Here is a 17,569-nt window from a genome sequence, read left to right as displayed (position 1 = left end):
TGAAAATCAACTACACTTCAATTTAAAAAAAAAAAAAACACCTCGTGGACGAGACACTGGTTATGTGAATTCTGGCAAAAACACATGATGAAATAACAGTTACTGAAAATGATACTGTAAAAGAGCATTTAATGGAAAGAAAGCTTAGTTTTCTCAGTATATCTTTTTGTAGATAGTGGTGTGTATATACACGAACACACATAAAAAAACATAGTGGAGAGACCCATACCAGAATACCAATGATTCCTCGTGCTCTTTCTGTTTTCCAGATTTTCTTAACACGTCATTTTTCTAATTAGGAAACTAATATATTTAAAATGCTGCCTCAAATGACAGCTGTAGGTAGCAAAAAGAAGTGGCTCAGCAGCTCTATTTACAATAGGCAGGACATGGAAGCAACCTAAGTGTCCATCGACAGATGAATGGATAAAGAAGATGTGGCACATGGATACAATGGAATATTACTCAGCCATAAAGAGAAACAAAATTGAGTTATTTGTAGTGAGGTGGATGGACCTAGAGACTGTCATACAGAGAGAAGCAAGTCAGAAAGAGAAAAACAAATACCGTATGGTGACACATATATATGGAATCTAAAAAAAAAAAAAAAGGTCTGAAGAACCTAGGGGCAGGACAGGAACAAAGACGCAGACGTAGAGAATGGACCTGAGGATACGGGGAGGGGGAAGGGTATGCTGGGACGAAGTGAGAGAGTGGCATGGACATATATACACTACCAAATGTAAAACAGATAGCTAGTGGGAAGCAGCCGCATAGCACAGGGAGATCAGCTCGGTGCTCTGTGACCACCTAGAGGGGTGGGATAGGGAGGGTGGGAGGCAGGGAGACGCAAGAGGGAAGAGATATGGGAACATATGTATATGTATAGCTGATCCACTTTGTTATACGGCAGAAACTAACACACCATTGTAAAGCAATTATACTCCAATAAAGATGTTAAAAAAAAATAAAGTGGCTCAGAAAGAGTAAAGGGAGATTTTATGAGGGGAGATGGCAGGCTGTACACTTGACCACGGCTCTCCATTATCTAGAATCCATAAGACCAGGAAGCTAAATGGCATTCTTATTGTTCTATTTTATTAAAACAAAGAAAAATGACAGATCCACAGGTTATTTTTATACACACACATACTTCCACACACACACACACACATTCCTGAATAAACTCTTTTACTCATATTTGGGAACTCGCCATTTTGCCAAGTTCTTGGCAGGTCATAGGCCACCCAGCAACCCAGTGATTAGACTGGCGGAGATGGAGTTTATTGGGCTGTTCTCTTGGTTCACGTGACCAAGGTGGGGTAAAGTTGACAGGGTAAGAGAAGGGGGTGGGGAAGGTCACAACAGCGTTCTATGCAGGCGCTCAGATAAACAACGTCACAATAGCTACAATAATGAGAATCTTTATGCATATATGTTTGTAATCAGTACAGTTCTTCAGAACAAGAGAGACTGAAAAAGGGAATACAATATTCCAAACAGTTACAGCCCCATAGGCTGACATTACAAACTAGGTTTAAAGTATCTGGAGGCTTTTGTAAGAGAACCGAGGTGCAGAGACATGAGGAGTCGGCTCCGGCCTAAGTGCTGACGGGGTACAGACATATCTAAAAATGAAGAAACCGCTACTTGGTAAGTACTGGTGCTGGCATACAGTGTCCAATACAAAGAAGATAAAAGTCCATACTGGTCTCTTCGTACATGCTGTGTGCTACAGGCTACTGCAGATCCTTTATTTTCTAAAGTAGGCAAAGCTCACAAGTTGACCGATACACATGGTGATTACATGGTACAACGCATGCACTTTAACAGGACAGAGTGCTTTGACAGGAATCTGTCAGGTTTGGAAATCCTGATGAGGTCATTTTTACCTCAAAGGACTATTTTCCTTTCAGTAGTTTATTCATTCATTCAACAGATACTTATCCCAAGCCGTGTGCCGTCACATCCATTCTTTTCTCAGGAAGACCAACCCCAGGAAACAGATACAGCATGTGCTACTAACCCTAAGACAGGTGGCAGACAGCGATGGTACACGCCTAAGAACTGCAGTAAGTGCCCTCCACCGCCTCACCCGCCTCCCCAGACCCAGACCCTCCGGGAGCTGGGAGCTGACTCAAGAGAGAAAAGAAAAATTCTCTATTCAAGTCAGACATCCCTCAAGGGGAAATGACTATTCTGACTCACTTGGGAAGGGGGAGGAGGGAAGAATACAAGGTGGAATGTAAAGTTCAGCAGATGGAAGAAAATCGTATCACTGCCCTAACTTTGGAAAATGCAGTGGGTCTCGTCCTGGGGGTGGTATGCGAAGTAATCCCAACTCTCCACCTACACCCTTCCCAAGACACAGGCTGTGGGAGCGGCTGCTTTTTAAGAAGCTGCATGCTAACTTCAGATGGCACAGAATTCTCCTGCAAGACCCAAACTGCAATAACTTATTAGTCATATTTTCCATCTTCAGTTCTTTGGAGGGTAAAAATACCACAAAAGGGATAACTTTTCTCATTGTATATATCATTCTTGTGTTTTCTGTGCAAAAAAGCCCACACAGCCGCATTCTCTGTTTTATTATAAAAATTAGTGCCTCTCATAGTAAAAACTCTTTCTAAAACTATAGCTTTGGTTTCAGAATTAGCAATCCAATTAGCTCCAATGAATACTGACTGCCTCATCAAAATGCCGGCAAGCCTAGCCGAGGTCTTCCAGGGAACGAGGATAAAAATGCCAAGTCTATCTTCTAACGTTGGTGGGAGAAGGGGATTGAGGAGTGAGCCTTTTGTCCAGCCAAAATGACAGCTGCATGAAGCATTTTTTAAATGAACTACGTTTTCGGATAAGAAGGTCAAAGCTGGTTTTATGAAATGCCATCTCAGGACTCTGTACCATCTGGAGAAAGGTCCTTTGAGTCAGGAGGGAGTGCAGTGAATAGCTTCCCAGTCTTGGTTTCTAGAACCTATGTAGCCAATGCACCTGGGTACACGGAGCATAAAACCCACCTACTGCACTGGAGGCAATGTGGCTGAGTCACACTGAGTATCGGGAGTATTTACCTTGAGTATCTGAAGTACTACTTCACCTCTGTGTGGCTCAGAGTTCCCATCTGCATGGTGGAGATAACAGGTGCTGTCTCTGGGGAGGAATGGGCGAGACAGAGCTAGAAAGCACTGGGGCCTTCTCCAGGGAAAGGCAGTGTTCAAGTAAGAAAGTACTCAACAAAGTACTCCCACCCATTAAAAAAAGCACAAAATTCAAGTAACAGAGTTGCAGGTGCCATGTTCCGGCTTTTGAGCAGAGGCTCCTCGCATCTGCAGTGGAGAACTGATAGGTAAATGAGCTGCATGGTGGAGGCCAGACAAGCTCTGTATAGAGCCCATGGATCATCCCACCAACGAGGACCAAAACTCTGCTTAAGAAGCCAACACGAAGCTCGAGGAAAGCTCGGTGGAGTCAGCAGCTGTTGAGAGCAACTGCTTAAGGCATAACCCATTTGTGTCCTCTTCATAAGATCTTCCAGCTGATGATCAAGCTACATTTCAACAGATAAAGGTTTTCTTCCTTTTGCGGGTAGAAATAGAAAGTGAAAGAAAGGCTATCTAGATTTTTCTCCTGCATTTTAGCACAAGAATAAAACCCAGTTTTGAGACCGGCTGAAAGAAACTACTGAAGGAAAACTCACACGTACAAACATTCTCCCCAGGGGGGCACGAAGAGGGAAATTGGGAAGTTCTTTGCAACTAAGGAACTTACTTTCTTTTTACAGTTTCTGTTCTAGCAAGCTAGTGTGTGCATGCTTGAGTATTAATAACACCCAGAGAACTGGAAGGTTGGGTGGGGGGGTTGTCACAGGCACCCTGAAGGCCCTCAGAACAGGAGGAAGGAAGAGGGGTTAACAGCCTAGATACAAAGTCTTTTCTAAACAGCTCACAATGAAAAGTTGGGAAAACTTCACACTTTAAAACCACAATATTTATTTTGCCACAAGAACCCACTGTATCGATGATCGGAAGACATCCCTATTCTAGCACCCATTATAAAATTTCCAGTTCCCATTTTTATGAACCGTTGCTCATCTCTGAACCTATCTCTTCGTTTTCAATGGACAACTGAAGCTCTCTTGGAGCCATCCAGCTGGAACCCTTCTGCCACCGTGAAGAGGTGAATGTGGATACACAGTTGCTGAAAGATGTCACCGTTTCTTAGTACTACTGTTTCCACCGCTGGACTTGCTGAAGCTCCTGCTCATGTAAGGAAAGTGCACGGTTGGGGTTCTTTCTGTAGGACCATATAATCCCAAATTCCTGGCAGTGGCTGACTTCCGCAGTGGCTTGACGCTGGGAAAGGGGCTAAAGATGGGAGTTTTCGGGTGGCTGCCTTGGGGAGACTTGCCAGGGGCCTTGTTTCCTCCAGGTGTGTCTGGCGGCTCCGGGAGGTGCTGCTGGCAGGGCAGGTGCACCTTGGGATCAGTTTCAGCAGCAGCATCCCTTGCGTTCAGTTCCAAGGCTTCTAACTTCACCTGGACCACAGACACGTCGGCATCAGCATCCCCAAACAGTGGCTCTGGAGACTGCCCTTCGATGGTCCTCCCAGTGCCGCCATCAGAGCTGCCACCTTCCCTTTGAGCTGCCCCCGCACAATCGGAGGAAAATGCCTGCACTGCCCCCAGACTGTGAGTCTTGCAGCCCTCGTTCTGCTCGTCTATCAGCCCGACGGTGTCCCCACAGCCCAGCTGACTCTTGGTCCTCGCCGTGTTCTTTTTGTGGACCCGGATGTGAGTTCGCCATGGAGAATTGAGCTTGGTCCTGAGGTCTTCATAGGGGACGGGAGATACTTTGCCTCCTGTGTGACCAGGGATGTGGATGACGGCATTCTTGGCAGCTCTGTTTGACATTTTCATCTTCTTTCCTAAAAGAAGGTGGTTTATAACTGGAGAGTTGTTTACCTGAGATGGGAGAATGCTGGTCACTGGCCCTTTGTCTGAAAGAAATGTTGAAAGGTCGTGTGAAAGGTACCACAGAGAAAGACATCCAGCACAGAACAGGAGTCACACACAGGTTGTGCCCGGACCCTGCCCACATATTTCCCAGGTCTTGGCAGAGTCATGTAACTGAAGGCAGCAGAAACTGAATTCGATCCTAGAGCCTGGGGTACGGATTCCCTCCTCTTCAAAGAGGAGGAGACAAGCGGCTGAGGATACAAAAAGGAACAGACTCTGACCCGTTGTTACTAATTAGAGCCCAGCCTCCCTAATGTTTTTTACAGAGAGCCTTGTGTCTGAGAAGCAACCTCGGAGGTCTTGTATCTAGGAAATCTTTGAGGATTTTTTTTTTAAATAATAGGTCAAACACTATGACCATATAGATTACCAGCTGTCAGCTTCTGAGAGGTAGAAAAACAACACACTGCATATTATTGAGAGACAGCAGAATGAGAGAAGTGATAAGAAGGTGGTAAAAATGCAGTGACATCACAGCTATCCAGTGCCTGGCTCTACTTCCACTCCTGTGTCCTCAATTGACTTTGAAAGCAAATTGAAAACAGGAAAGCACCAAAAGCTGTGTTCTCCTGCAAGGCACTGTTAACAGTATTACCGTCCTCATCCTGTGGCTGACCTAGCCCCTATTTCCAATGAAGCTTCAACATTCATGGCCCCAGGGACGACAGCTGCAGGCAGAAGTATCAAGAGCAGACCCCACCGCCTTTGTGTAAACAGCCTTCCTCCTGATATCTAGGTCACGTGGCTGAACTCCCGTCTGTGCTTCTCGACTGCTCCTATCTACCTACCTCTGGTCACAGTCCAATCTTCACTGAAATTTTGACACCTGTTTCCTCTTCACTCTATGTCCTCTTACCTACCCCGGTTACTTTACTGCCTCGGTGACTGACCCATCCTCCACCTGCCCAGTTCCATCCTAAACCTCATCACTCGGATCTGCCTCTTGTGAAAAATATTTAACTCTCATATTCCTCTCTTTGACTCTTCCAGCTCTCAGACTCTCGATGTAACTATACTTGGTACTAAACCATAAAGATTTCCGTTCCTTGATCCCTCAATCTTCTCATAACCTCTCACCGTCTCCTCGGCTCAATTACACCCCTACCCTGCTAGATGCACGGTGGATCCCTTGGACCACACCTCACCAATAACCACACATCCAGGCATCCCTATGGCTTTATCACACAGGCCTGGCAAAACTCCACTCTAGATCCACAATTCACATTCTCCTTTCCAAAACAGGAGCTGCTAATAGCTGCTGGGGGTGGGGATGCGGGTGGGGGGAAATCACACAGCCATGTGGATTGATATCCCTTAAACTCATAACTTCCTATTTCTGTTAGGTCCGCAATGCCGCTGAACAAACTTTCTTTCCCTCTCCCATTGCTTGCGACGGCCGATCCAAATCTTCATTACTTTCTTTAAGCTCCCACCCAACCTTCAACTTACTCCCAAGCAAACAACTTTTCCTCCAATTTCTCCATACAAACAGAAGCTATCAGGACTGAAAAGCCTTAACTTCCCGTCCTCCCTAACCTAGGAAGCTGGTACCTCAACCACCATCCTTACCACCTTCCTTTAAATCTCAGAAGCTGAGGACTTTTGCCTCTAGCACAAGTTCAATCTCTCCGCCTGTGCTGCTGATCCTATCCTACACCATCTCCTCTAAAACCCCCGCTACTCAAAGTGCAATCCCCACCCAGCAGCAGTGGCATCGCCTGGAGGCTTATTGGAAATGCATCATCTCAGTCCCACCCACAGCTACTGAAGCAGATTCCTCATTTTGACACATCCCCAAGTGATGCGTATTCACACTAAAGTTTGAGAAACAATGCTCTCAAACTTTGCCCTTGAGCAGCAATCTCTCCCTAAAAATAACCACATAAACCCGGATCTAGAGTAGGGGTCAGCAAACTTTTCTTGTAAAGGACCAGACTATAAATATTTTAGCCACTGTAGTGCAAAAGCAGCCATAGACAATATGTAGACAAATGGGCATGCCTGTGTTTCAACAAAACTTTATTTATAAAAACAGGCAGTGAGCAGAATTTGACCTACAGACCATAGTTTGCTGACCCCTGACTAGAGTACAGACACTGGGCTGATTTAGTACCCAGTGGCAATTGTTCACCATTCCACCTAAAGCTTCTGAAAGTGGTTGGAAAAGAACTACATAAAGAATCAGAACATGGGGGTTCTAGCCCTGGCCTGACCACTCACTATAGTTATATAATCCTAGACAGTTGCTCAGCCTTCCCGAATTACCATTTCCTCATTTTTTAAAAGGACAGAAGAATATCTGTCCTTGCCTTTCTCATAGATTTGAGGACAAATGAGGATATGTATATGCCAATGTTTTGAAAATTAAAGTGTTAGAGTTGTTAGTTCCTTTTGTGATTGCTTTTTTAATGATTCAGGATAAAGTAAGCATCTTTAAGAAGTTGCCTACTCCTCCCCAACAAGGGAAAGGTAAATTCAGTTTTTTTGCAAGATCAGTCACAAGCTCACAAGCCTCTTAAAAACATGTCAAATTTACATCTTGGTTAATCCTGGATCGGCATCATTTTCATTAGGATTTCGCTTAAAATAAGACAAACCAATTCCCAAATCAGCATATATTAAACAATAAATCAGACTGTTCATTGGGATTTGGGGAATTTAAAGGAAAAAGGAAGCTTGACAATCCTTGGAAAAGAGCATTTCCAACTGCAGTACAATTGTGTCCTTCTCAGCAGACTCCCAAGACACTGCTAACCCACAGTCAGCAGGCACAGTAATGGCTTTTTCCGTTTCCTCTGATCACAACATCTGTTGTATTACTACCTAAATGACTGGTAGCAATATTATTTACCAGTATACAGATGACTAAATTCTACTTCCAAATGCCTGAAATTTAAGAGGCAATAGCTCCCAAATGTCTCAAATCCAAGGACTGCATGGCTTTGCAACATTCTAATCATTTGTAAAGCCTTCTCCACAAGCATACAGAGTAAAGAAGTATTGAATACCATCAATTGCCTGGTCCTTGGGACCTTTCTCTTATTTAGAGCCTGATAAGATAAAATAAAAAGTGAGAAGATAAAGATGTTATTGTCTCCTGCCAGCTGTGTTGGTGGATGCCGAGCCAGAGTGAGCAGTAATTCCCAGGACATCCTGGGAATGCTCGGTCTTCCTTTCACAAGTTGACACGGAGCTGAAATTGACTCAAAGAAGTACATTACCTGCCCTGATATACACCTGATGAACCTGCTGCTGCTGCTTCTTTTTAATCCGAGAATATTGCTGCTTCAGCGCGTTGATATCTGTGGTCATGCGTTCCATCATCATACTGTTAAAAGCTGCATGGTATTCACTTCGGCAGGAGTTGATCGCTCCTGGACTCAGCTCCGCAATGTTATTGGATCTCAGATTCTGGTCCCCATTTGGCTCTATATTCCAAGGAATAGAGACAAGGAGACACTATCACAGGAGGAGAACGGGACTAACTGGGAATTGCTTACACTATATAACCTGGGGTAGTATCTTAACCTCCAGGAAATTCTGAACCATAAAAAACATGTACACTAGAATTTGTCTAGTACTTGTTTTTATTTGGTCCTGAAAACATTTCTGCATTTTCTTATTAGGCTAACTGTGAGTCTGAAACGAGCTGTGTGGGTTCATTGTTTGATTTTATGACCCCTTTGTTCATTATATGGACATAAGGTCCGCTGTTTCCAGATAAAAAATCACTGTCATTTTCTAAAATTCCCTTAGAAAAATATCACTCTAGTTTTCTAAAGTCAGGGTACAGATTTCCATATAACCACATGAGGATTTACAAGGTTCCACATAACTAACTGCACGAGGACTCACAACTATAAATTTGTAAATTTTACACTGTAGGGTTTAGTCAGTCATTAAAAGTGAGTTTTTCTTAAGTTAAAAACAGCAAGACATTCTATAAGATTATCAAGAATTTAGATCATGGTATCACTAGAAACGAAATGTTTTTATTCATTTAACAAGCACTTCCTGACTGTCTACTATGTGTGTTATGTCTGACGTGGTTTCTGCTCCTGTTAACACCAACAACTAGTAGATTTATCCCTCAAATAAATTTGAGATTACCTCCAAGAAACAGAAATAAGTACTGTGTGAAAATACACTCACATGCCACACAGGTAAACAGGGGATAAAATTAGGCTTTTCTAACACGATATGTAAAACTTGCCTGGGGACAAGCTTAAGAAAAAAGATTAGTAGGAGATTTCAAGTATCCTAACATCTGCTGAAAGTGTTATTCAGATAAAGACTGAACATCTGGTAAACTTTCTTTTTTATTGAAAATACTTCTCTAAGGAGAAGAAAATTAAAAGAGGACCTCTAATCTAACTAAAGTAAAACCAACAAGAAAGACTAAGGATGAAATTTAGGAGAAAATGACCATGTCATCCCAGAGCCTATAATTGCACAGAAAGAATAACAGGGGGGAAAAAAATGGAACGTAGACCCAGATGACAGAAAGCAGATTCAAAAACAGAGTTAAAATACTAATTGATCCCGTAGCTAGAAACCAAAAGCTAAAATTCAGGCAACTAAAGAGGAGATAGAAACCATTACAAAACCAACAGAACTCTTGTTGAGTTCAGATTTTTTTAAGTCATTTAAAAAGATGACAGGGGAGTGCATACCAAGAACACACACACAAAATGACATGAACCGAACATTAAGCAGGTTAAAACTCAAAACAAGCTAAGGCTTGCAGAACATACTCAAAACTACCACGACCAAAACAACAACAAAACAAACAGACAAACAAAAAGGAAGCCTTCTAAGCAAGAGGAACAAAAACAAGAAAATAGCCCCATGACTTTGAGAAGGCAGTATAAAGCTAGCAGATGGCAAAGAGAATGCAGAGGTGCCTGACATCTTTTGTTTCTGTCCTCTTTCAGCACGGAGAATGGTCTTCAAACTAGAATATATGTCATAAAGGAAGAGCTGCCACCAAAGATAAGAAAGATCACAGTGGGGGAACCGCGAACTGCTTCAAAAGAGTTCATTACATGAATAATGTCCAATCTATTTTCTGCAAGAAAAAAACAAACATAGCATGACATTCAATTCAGAGCACCACTTTTTAAGGGGGATACTATCAAACTGCAGGACATTTAGAGGTGAATTTATAGAACTTTAAAAGTTCTGGAAGACATATCTTTGAGAAATTCTGAATTTGGACCATGAAGAAACTTTTGGGGGACGTGATGACTGTCCTCAAGATTCAAAGGAGACATCCAGCAGAAGAGGGAGCAGACTTGTTCTATTTTGTTCTGAAGAGAAGAACTATTAACAGAACTAGTAAGTGGAGTTTCTCTCTTCAAAACTAGAAACGCTGGGCTAAGCAGAGGAATTAGCAGAATGCCTTATGAGATAATGAGTTTCTGGTCACTGAAATTCAAGTAGAGGTACCATAATATTTTGGCTTTAGGGAGTACTTCTATAGTGGAAAAGAAGCCAGTCTATAATGGATTCAATTTAACTCAAACAGAATGTAGTAAGCATCTATTATATGCCAGGCTCGGTGCTAAGGAACTGAGCACACAAACTTAAATCAGACGAGTGGGAGGCAAAACGAATCATAAAGAAAAAGAAATATGTATTATGCATGTAACACATAACAGAGAGATCCTCCTAAATGATAAAGTAACAGAGAAGTTACTTTTAATAAAGACCTTTAATAGTGGTAATCAGTTCGGGAAACAACAGGCATTTATAGGACACAAGAATACTACCCTTGCTATAGTGAACCAACACATTGTGAGTATCTAACAGATGCCACCTCTTTACCTTTAACTTGCTTTTGGTACTTCTGCAGTTCAGGTGCCAGGAGCCCACTAAAAGGTCCGAGACACCCCACTGCATTAGCAATAGCATCTTCATCATCTGGGTCATTCTCTTCATCGCTGTCTCTGACCTTACCACGTCGTCTTGGAAAACATAAAAGAAAAAGGAATATTTTTCCAAAAAGTGGTATTATTTTTAAATAAGTAATATAGCCACATGACTTAAATGACATATATATAAGGTATATACATGATTATAATTTCTGTAACATATTTATATATTTATATAATTATATATTATATTTTTATAATTTATACATATATATATAAAGTCCATCTCCCATCCCTGTCCAACTTCTACCCTGTTCTTGCCCCACTTAATCCCCACAGGTGACCACTGTTACTAGTTTCTGATGTGCTCTTCAGCTTCCTTATCAGTTAAATAAGCAAATATGACTATACAGTCTCATTTTTCACCTCTTTTTCATAAGTATTAGCATGCTATATATAAGTACACTCTTCTGCACCTTGCTTTTATTCACCTAAAAAAAAAATCTCTCCATATTCACAGAGAGCTTCCTCCTCATCCTTTTCTTAATGTCTGCACTGTACTGTATGTATACATTATTGTTCGTATGTCTGCACTGTACCGTATGTATACATTATTGTTTGTATGTGTGCACTGTATTGTATGTATGTAGCCCATGTTATGGAACCAGGCTGCTAAATGATGCACACTCAAGTGGTTTCCAATATTAAACTATTATAAACAACACTGCAATAAATAACCTTATACCTACTGTGTTTTGCATGTGTACAAATATATTTGTTGGATAATTCAGAAAGGTAGAATTGCTGGGTCAAAGGATATATGCAATAGTAATGTGGGAAAATACGGTCAAATTGCCTGCCCCAAATCCCATGGTAATTAACCTCTCGTGAGCAAAGTGTAAGAGTGCCCGTTTCCCTATAGCCTTATCAACAGAGAGCACATCAACCTTTTGAATTTTTGTCAACCTGATAGGTGAAAAAAACAGAATCTCAATCTTGCTTTAAGCTGCATTTCTCTTAGTCCAAGTGAAGCTGCCTTTTATGTAAACTGCCTATTCCCATACTTTCATCATTTTTCAGATGGTGGTCATTTTCTTATTGACTTCTAAGAACTTTATATATGAGAGGAATCAGTTACAAATATTTTTTCACAAATATTTTTGTGTCTGCTTACGGAGGTTTTCTTTTGCTCTGTTTTGGTTTTAGTCATGCAGAAAATTATTTTTAAAGTACTTAATTTTTTATCCCTTATTGGTTTTTTTGAGTCAGTTATTAAGGCCTTCCCAATTCCAAAGAACTTAAGACATCCTTCCACATTTTCTTCTGCTTATTATTTCAGTTTTTTCTATTTAACTGTCTCATCTCTATGGAGTTTATCCTGATGTATGGTGTAAAGTATGACTCTAACTTTCTTTCTTTCCAGACTGAGTCTCATTGGCCCAGCACCATTTACTAAATAGTATATCTTTTCAGTGTTGATTTACATTTTCATATATTAAATTCCTGTGTGTGTGTGTGTGTGTGTGTGTGTATACATATTTGTTAATTTCTGGTCTCCACAGTATTTTAAACTAGCTCATCTGTCTACACTTCTTTGATTCTACCCTTTTTTAATTACTGAGATTTTTAATATTTGATATTTTTAAATAAGTTGTGGGGTTGCTAAATATCCCTTCAGTTTATGTTCCAACCTTCTTTGGAAAGTACACTTTCAAAAATCTCCCTCTGGAATTTAAATCAAAACCTTTGGGAAAGAGATATTCAGATTTTAAGCACCAAACTACTTCAAATGTATTTCTGGGGTTTAACAAATATTAATAACAAATTAAGGTATTAAGTCTTCCATCATGAAAATAAGAAGGAAAAAAAAAAAAGGACCTTACCCAGAAACTGAGGTGGGCTTAATTGTGGCTGGGAATGGTGTAATGTTGTAGGTGTATTTTTCCCTCAGCTCTGCCAACTGTGGAAAAGGGAATGGAGCCATAGAATATACAGTCTGGAAAACAAGAACAAAAATGCCAAGTCTGAAATGGTGGCCTTAAACAGCTCTTATCAATCCTGCAAAGACATTAAAGTTCTATGATTTGGGTGTGAAGAGGTAGATACTGCTCCTTACACAGCAGGTGGAGAGAATATACTTCAGTATCGTTTTAGAGAAAGACAAAAGAATACTGATAAAACAACAGTTAGTCCCCAGATCAACCCAGCTGGGACTGGGCACGCCAACTGGTGAACATGGGTGGGCAAATGGGGACAGTCTGACGTTCTCTTGCTCATTTGATAGATGGGCTAATTCAGAAATTCCCAGCTCCCTATTACTTCTTTCGCCGTGAACCCATCAATCTTCTTCATAGGTACCACTCGTTTCTCAAAGCTTTGCTTGATGATTGTTATAGGCATCAAATGTCAGCCTTCCAGAGACAATTATGTCCGGGGGACAATCTTGCGATCACCTGCAAGCTTTCTCCAAAGATACCACCTTTTCAAATGTCTGTGAATCAGTTCTAGGTGAAAATTGTTAACTGTTATTTTTTTTTTTTTTTTTTTCAGTACGCGGGCCTCTCACTGTTGTGGCCTCTCCCGTTGCGGAGCACAGGCTCCGGCTGCGCAGGCTCAGCGGCCATGGCTCACGGGCCCAGCCGCTCCGCAGCGTGGGATCTTCCCGGACCGGGGCACGAACGCATGTCCCCTGCATCGGCAGGCGGACTCTTAACCACTGCGCCACCAGGGAAGCCCCTTAACTGTTATTTTTAAAGAAAAAAAAGTGACAGGGTGTAAAGCACAGGCTGTTAAAAATCTATAAATAAAATTGGGAAAAGCACCTGTGCTTCCTCCAGGATTTTAAGATTATGTATCATTCTACCAGCAGGAGGAAAATCATCTTGTTTGTTCTCTTAATTTTATGAAAATTTAACTGCTCCAAACATATTTCTTCAATCTTTCGGGTTCTTATTCACCAGAAAATGTATATTAATCACATTAACTTTCATTTCTTCCAGGAAGCCATTCAAATGTCCTGATAACACTTTTCTAGGACAATAGTTTGAAGTGGTATTTTTCATTTCAACAGTACTGTTTTCCTGAAGGCTTAGGAGATGTCTAATATCTGCACAGGTAGGAAAAGGAGGGCTCTGAAAGGGGCTTCCTAGCACTGCAGCCTCACCCCACAGCTCAGAGCCACCACCGGGACAGTCCACCACAATTTCGATTCTAAACAGTCTGCACATCTGACTGTCCCCAAACTTCTGTGGTATCCGCTTACACCTTAGTGTAACATCCCAAGATTCCAAACAAGGAAGTGTTGACTAAAATTCCTTCCCTTTGATTCTCCATTGCTTATTAGGCAAAGTTACACAGTTTATTGGGACCACAAAAGTCATCTCCAAGTCGTATTATCTCACACATACTTGATTACAGACAGTCCCTGACTTACAATGGTTCAACTTAAATGATTTTTCCAGTTTACGAAGGTGCAAAAGTGATACACATTCAGTAGAAACCCTTCTTTGAATTTAGAATTTGGAACTTTTCCTGGGTTTACGATACGCCATAGGTCCTCTCCCGTGATGCTGGGCAAGGCAGCTCCCCATCAGCCACGGGATCACGAGGGGAAACAACCAATACATTTACAACCATTCTGGACCCAGACAACCGTTCTGTTTTTCACTTGCAGTTCAGTATGCAATAAATTACGTGAGTTATTCAACTCTTCATCATAAAATAGGCTTCGTGTCAGATGATTCTGCCCAACTCTAGGCTAATGTAAGTGTTCTGGGCATGTTTAAGGCCCAGGCTGAGCTGGGATGTTTGGTAGGTTAGGTGTATTAAATGCATTTTCAATGTATGAAGGGCTTATCTGGATGTAACCCCATCGGAAGTCCAGGAGGATCTGTGTACCCAAAAGGCTGAGAAGCAGTACAAATTTACTAACAGTGAACTGTTCCCCACTGGGAAGAAGCAGAAGGCGCCCAGTGGTTCCCACTAGTCTGGAGTGTGAGACTAAGCTGGTTCCCAACCTCTCTAGGCCTCCTTTCTCTCATCTGAAAAAATGAAGGCATGAAACTCAGGATGCTGGTTACCTCTGAGAGGAGAGGGGGTGGCAGGATCAGAGAGAAGGGTATGACGGAGTTCACCTGTGCTGTTAATGTTTTATTTAAGTTGGGTCGTAGGTCTGTAAGTTTTATTATTTTAATGCATTCTGTATGCCTGAAATACTTCATATAATTTCATTAATAACATGGTCAGAGTACACTCTCACATTTTTTGATCCCACAAAGTGTACCAGCAGCTCATCGCCCGAGAACCTGCTTTACTGCCAATATGGAATTCTTCCCTCCTTGATCCTGTGACCTGTCTTAACTCCACATACCCTTTTGAGGGGAATGGAGAGATGTGAAAACCTCAGCACCTCAACTTTAAGTGCAGAGCACGGCACCTCTGCTTGGGCCTCAGTACAGCAGCATCAGTCTCTGACACATCAAACGTTGGTCCCACTGCTGGGCCAAGAGTCAGCCTGTCCCTCACTCATGAGACTTTTCTTCCTTAACAATTTAGAAACCTGGTTCAGATTTCAAGAAACACATACCATGCAATGAATAGCACGGTGACTATAGTTAATGATACTATATTGCGTATTTGAAAGTTGCTAAGAGAGTAGATCTTAAAAGTTCTCATCACAAGAAAAAAAATTTGTAACTGTGTGTGGTAATCGGTGTTGACGGGACTTACTGTGATCATTTCACAATATATACAAATATCGAATCATTATGTTGTATATCTGAAACTAGTGTAATGTTATATGCCAATCATATCTCAATAAAAGAGAAACCCACACCATCTGGATTCAAGCTTAAAAGATGAAATTATTAATGCTAGGAATTTCAAAATTCTCTACAAAGTAAGATGCCTCATTGGAGACAATTAGTGGGATGTCTAGCTGAAGATTCACTTGTTTTATTTTTGCCAGTTTTATTAAAAGTTATCAGAAAACTCCTTTGTCCAGCCTCATGAAGGAAGTGTATAAGAAAAGAAAGGGCTAATAAGGACCTACTGTATAGCATGGGAAACTCTACTCAATACTCTGTAATGGCCTATATGGGAAAAGAATCTAAAAAAGAGTGGATATATGTATATGTATAACAGATTCACTTTGCTGTACACCTGAAACTAACACAACATTGTAAATAAACTATACTCCAATAAATATTAAAAGAAAAAAAAGAAAGAAAGGGAAGTACATCTTGCCCCTACTCTGTCCCATCCTGCTCCAGGGTAAACAGTCTGGGGTCTTACCAAGCTTCCTTCAAGGGCGACTCAGCTAAAGACACTGGACCAAAAGGAACACTGGCTCCATTGAGCTGCATTCTCTATTCCTGGTCTTCCTTTCGCTATAATTCACTTTTAGTTAGCCCTTCAAAGCATACATCGGTGTTCCTGAAACACATGTGCTAAGAGTACTCTGCATATACTCACTCACTCATTTAAAGGTCTCACATGTCGGCAGGCATGTTTATCCCATGAAGGTACACCACACACACCACCACAGTCCTCAGGATACCTGAGAAACTGTAGACTTCCAACTGTGTAAATCAGAGATTTATAACAGATTTCAAGAAAGGAATTTTACTCATCATCTTAGAGCCAAAGTATAGTACCTGAATAGGGTCTCAGGGTTAGAAAGAAATTTAAACATAATTTAGTTCAACCTCCGTCCCAAGCAGGAGTTCCCTCTAACGCATCTCCAACAGATGATCATAAAGGCACTGCTTAAACACTTGCAGTTACGGGCACACACAATTCTGCAAGGCAGACGGTTTCATTTTGACAGCACTAATTAATCAAACAGTAACCTTTTACTGGACAAGCATTCACATCCACGTAATTTCTACTTCATCACTGATACAAAAAAGGGAACCGTCCAAGGGCAGGTCCTGCCTCATGGCACATGAAAGCTCCCCGCAGCTAACAGTAAATTATTGACAACCATTTTGGGCTAGGTTTTCCTAAGCACCTAAAACGCATCTAGTAAACAGCATCTAACTAACTTTTCTCTATATTACTCTTAAAGAATTCATGAGAGACTTTGTCAAAAGTCTTACTGAAATCCATATACACTATTTTATCAGCATTCTCCCAATATCTTTTTCTAACATTGTTTTTTTTTTAAATGGTCATTACTAGTAAAATAAGAGTGATGCAATTTGCAGGGGGAAAAAACCCAGTAGATTATTTTGCGTATGGCCCCTAGAACAGAAAAAAATACGGAAGACCAAACAGGGAGAACGTTTTCATCTCTTCAGCTCGAAAATAAAGATCTGTATGCAGTCCAAATTTTTCATCTGGAGTCATTTCAGGTTTGCTGACAGACTTAAAAGTCTACCATAATTGGATCACAGCCATTGAATTAATTTTTTTTAAGAGTACAGAAAAGAGAGTGCTTGAAATGACATTCAGCATTTCTCTCCTTAATACTCTACGATGTCAAGGAAAACCAAGTCTATTTACTGCCCAAACTACCAACACACATTTAAATAGACATTTATATTTAGGCACTGCTGAAAAGGAGCTGTATTTCTCTTTTTCATTATTGACATGCTTTAAAAGAAACATGAAAACATAAATTGTACAAAATTAGGCTCAATTCATCTTCACCAGATGTTTCCCTCGGCAGGAGAAATGCTGC

The 17,569-nt window shown here is 41.2% G+C and overlaps 1 protein-coding gene across 3 annotated transcripts in view; it reads right to left on the bottom strand.

Moving 5' to 3' along the window:
• Positions 1 to 1,076: 1,076 nt before the first annotated feature.
• TBC1D30 (TBC1 domain family member 30) overlaps positions 1,077 to 17,569 on the bottom strand; it is an 87,276-nt gene continuing 70,783 nt past the window's right edge. For 2 of the 3 annotated variants that reach the window (XM_067697231.1, XM_067697232.1), the window contains 4 exons: positions 12,771 to 12,883; positions 10,841 to 10,980; positions 8,236 to 8,442; positions 1,077 to 4,995 (listed from right to left, as the gene is read on the bottom strand). In XM_067697231.1, the coding sequence (XP_067553332.1) occupies positions 4,208 to 4,995; positions 8,236 to 8,442; positions 10,841 to 10,980; positions 12,771 to 12,883 (1,248 nt within the window). In that variant the 3' untranslated portion in view covers positions 1,077 to 4,207. The remainder of the gene's footprint in view (positions 4,996 to 8,235; positions 8,443 to 10,840; positions 10,981 to 12,770; positions 12,884 to 17,569) is intronic. The other variant, XM_067697233.1, reaches the window with a different exon arrangement.

This window comes from Pseudorca crassidens, chromosome 11 (assembly GCF_039906515.1).
Source record: "Pseudorca crassidens isolate mPseCra1 chromosome 11, mPseCra1.hap1, whole genome shotgun sequence".
NCBI classification, from domain to species: Eukaryota; Metazoa; Chordata; class Mammalia; order Artiodactyla; family Delphinidae; genus Pseudorca; species Pseudorca crassidens.
Note: the sequence above shows the minus strand (reverse complement) of the source record. Positions and strands in the feature narration are given on the sequence as shown.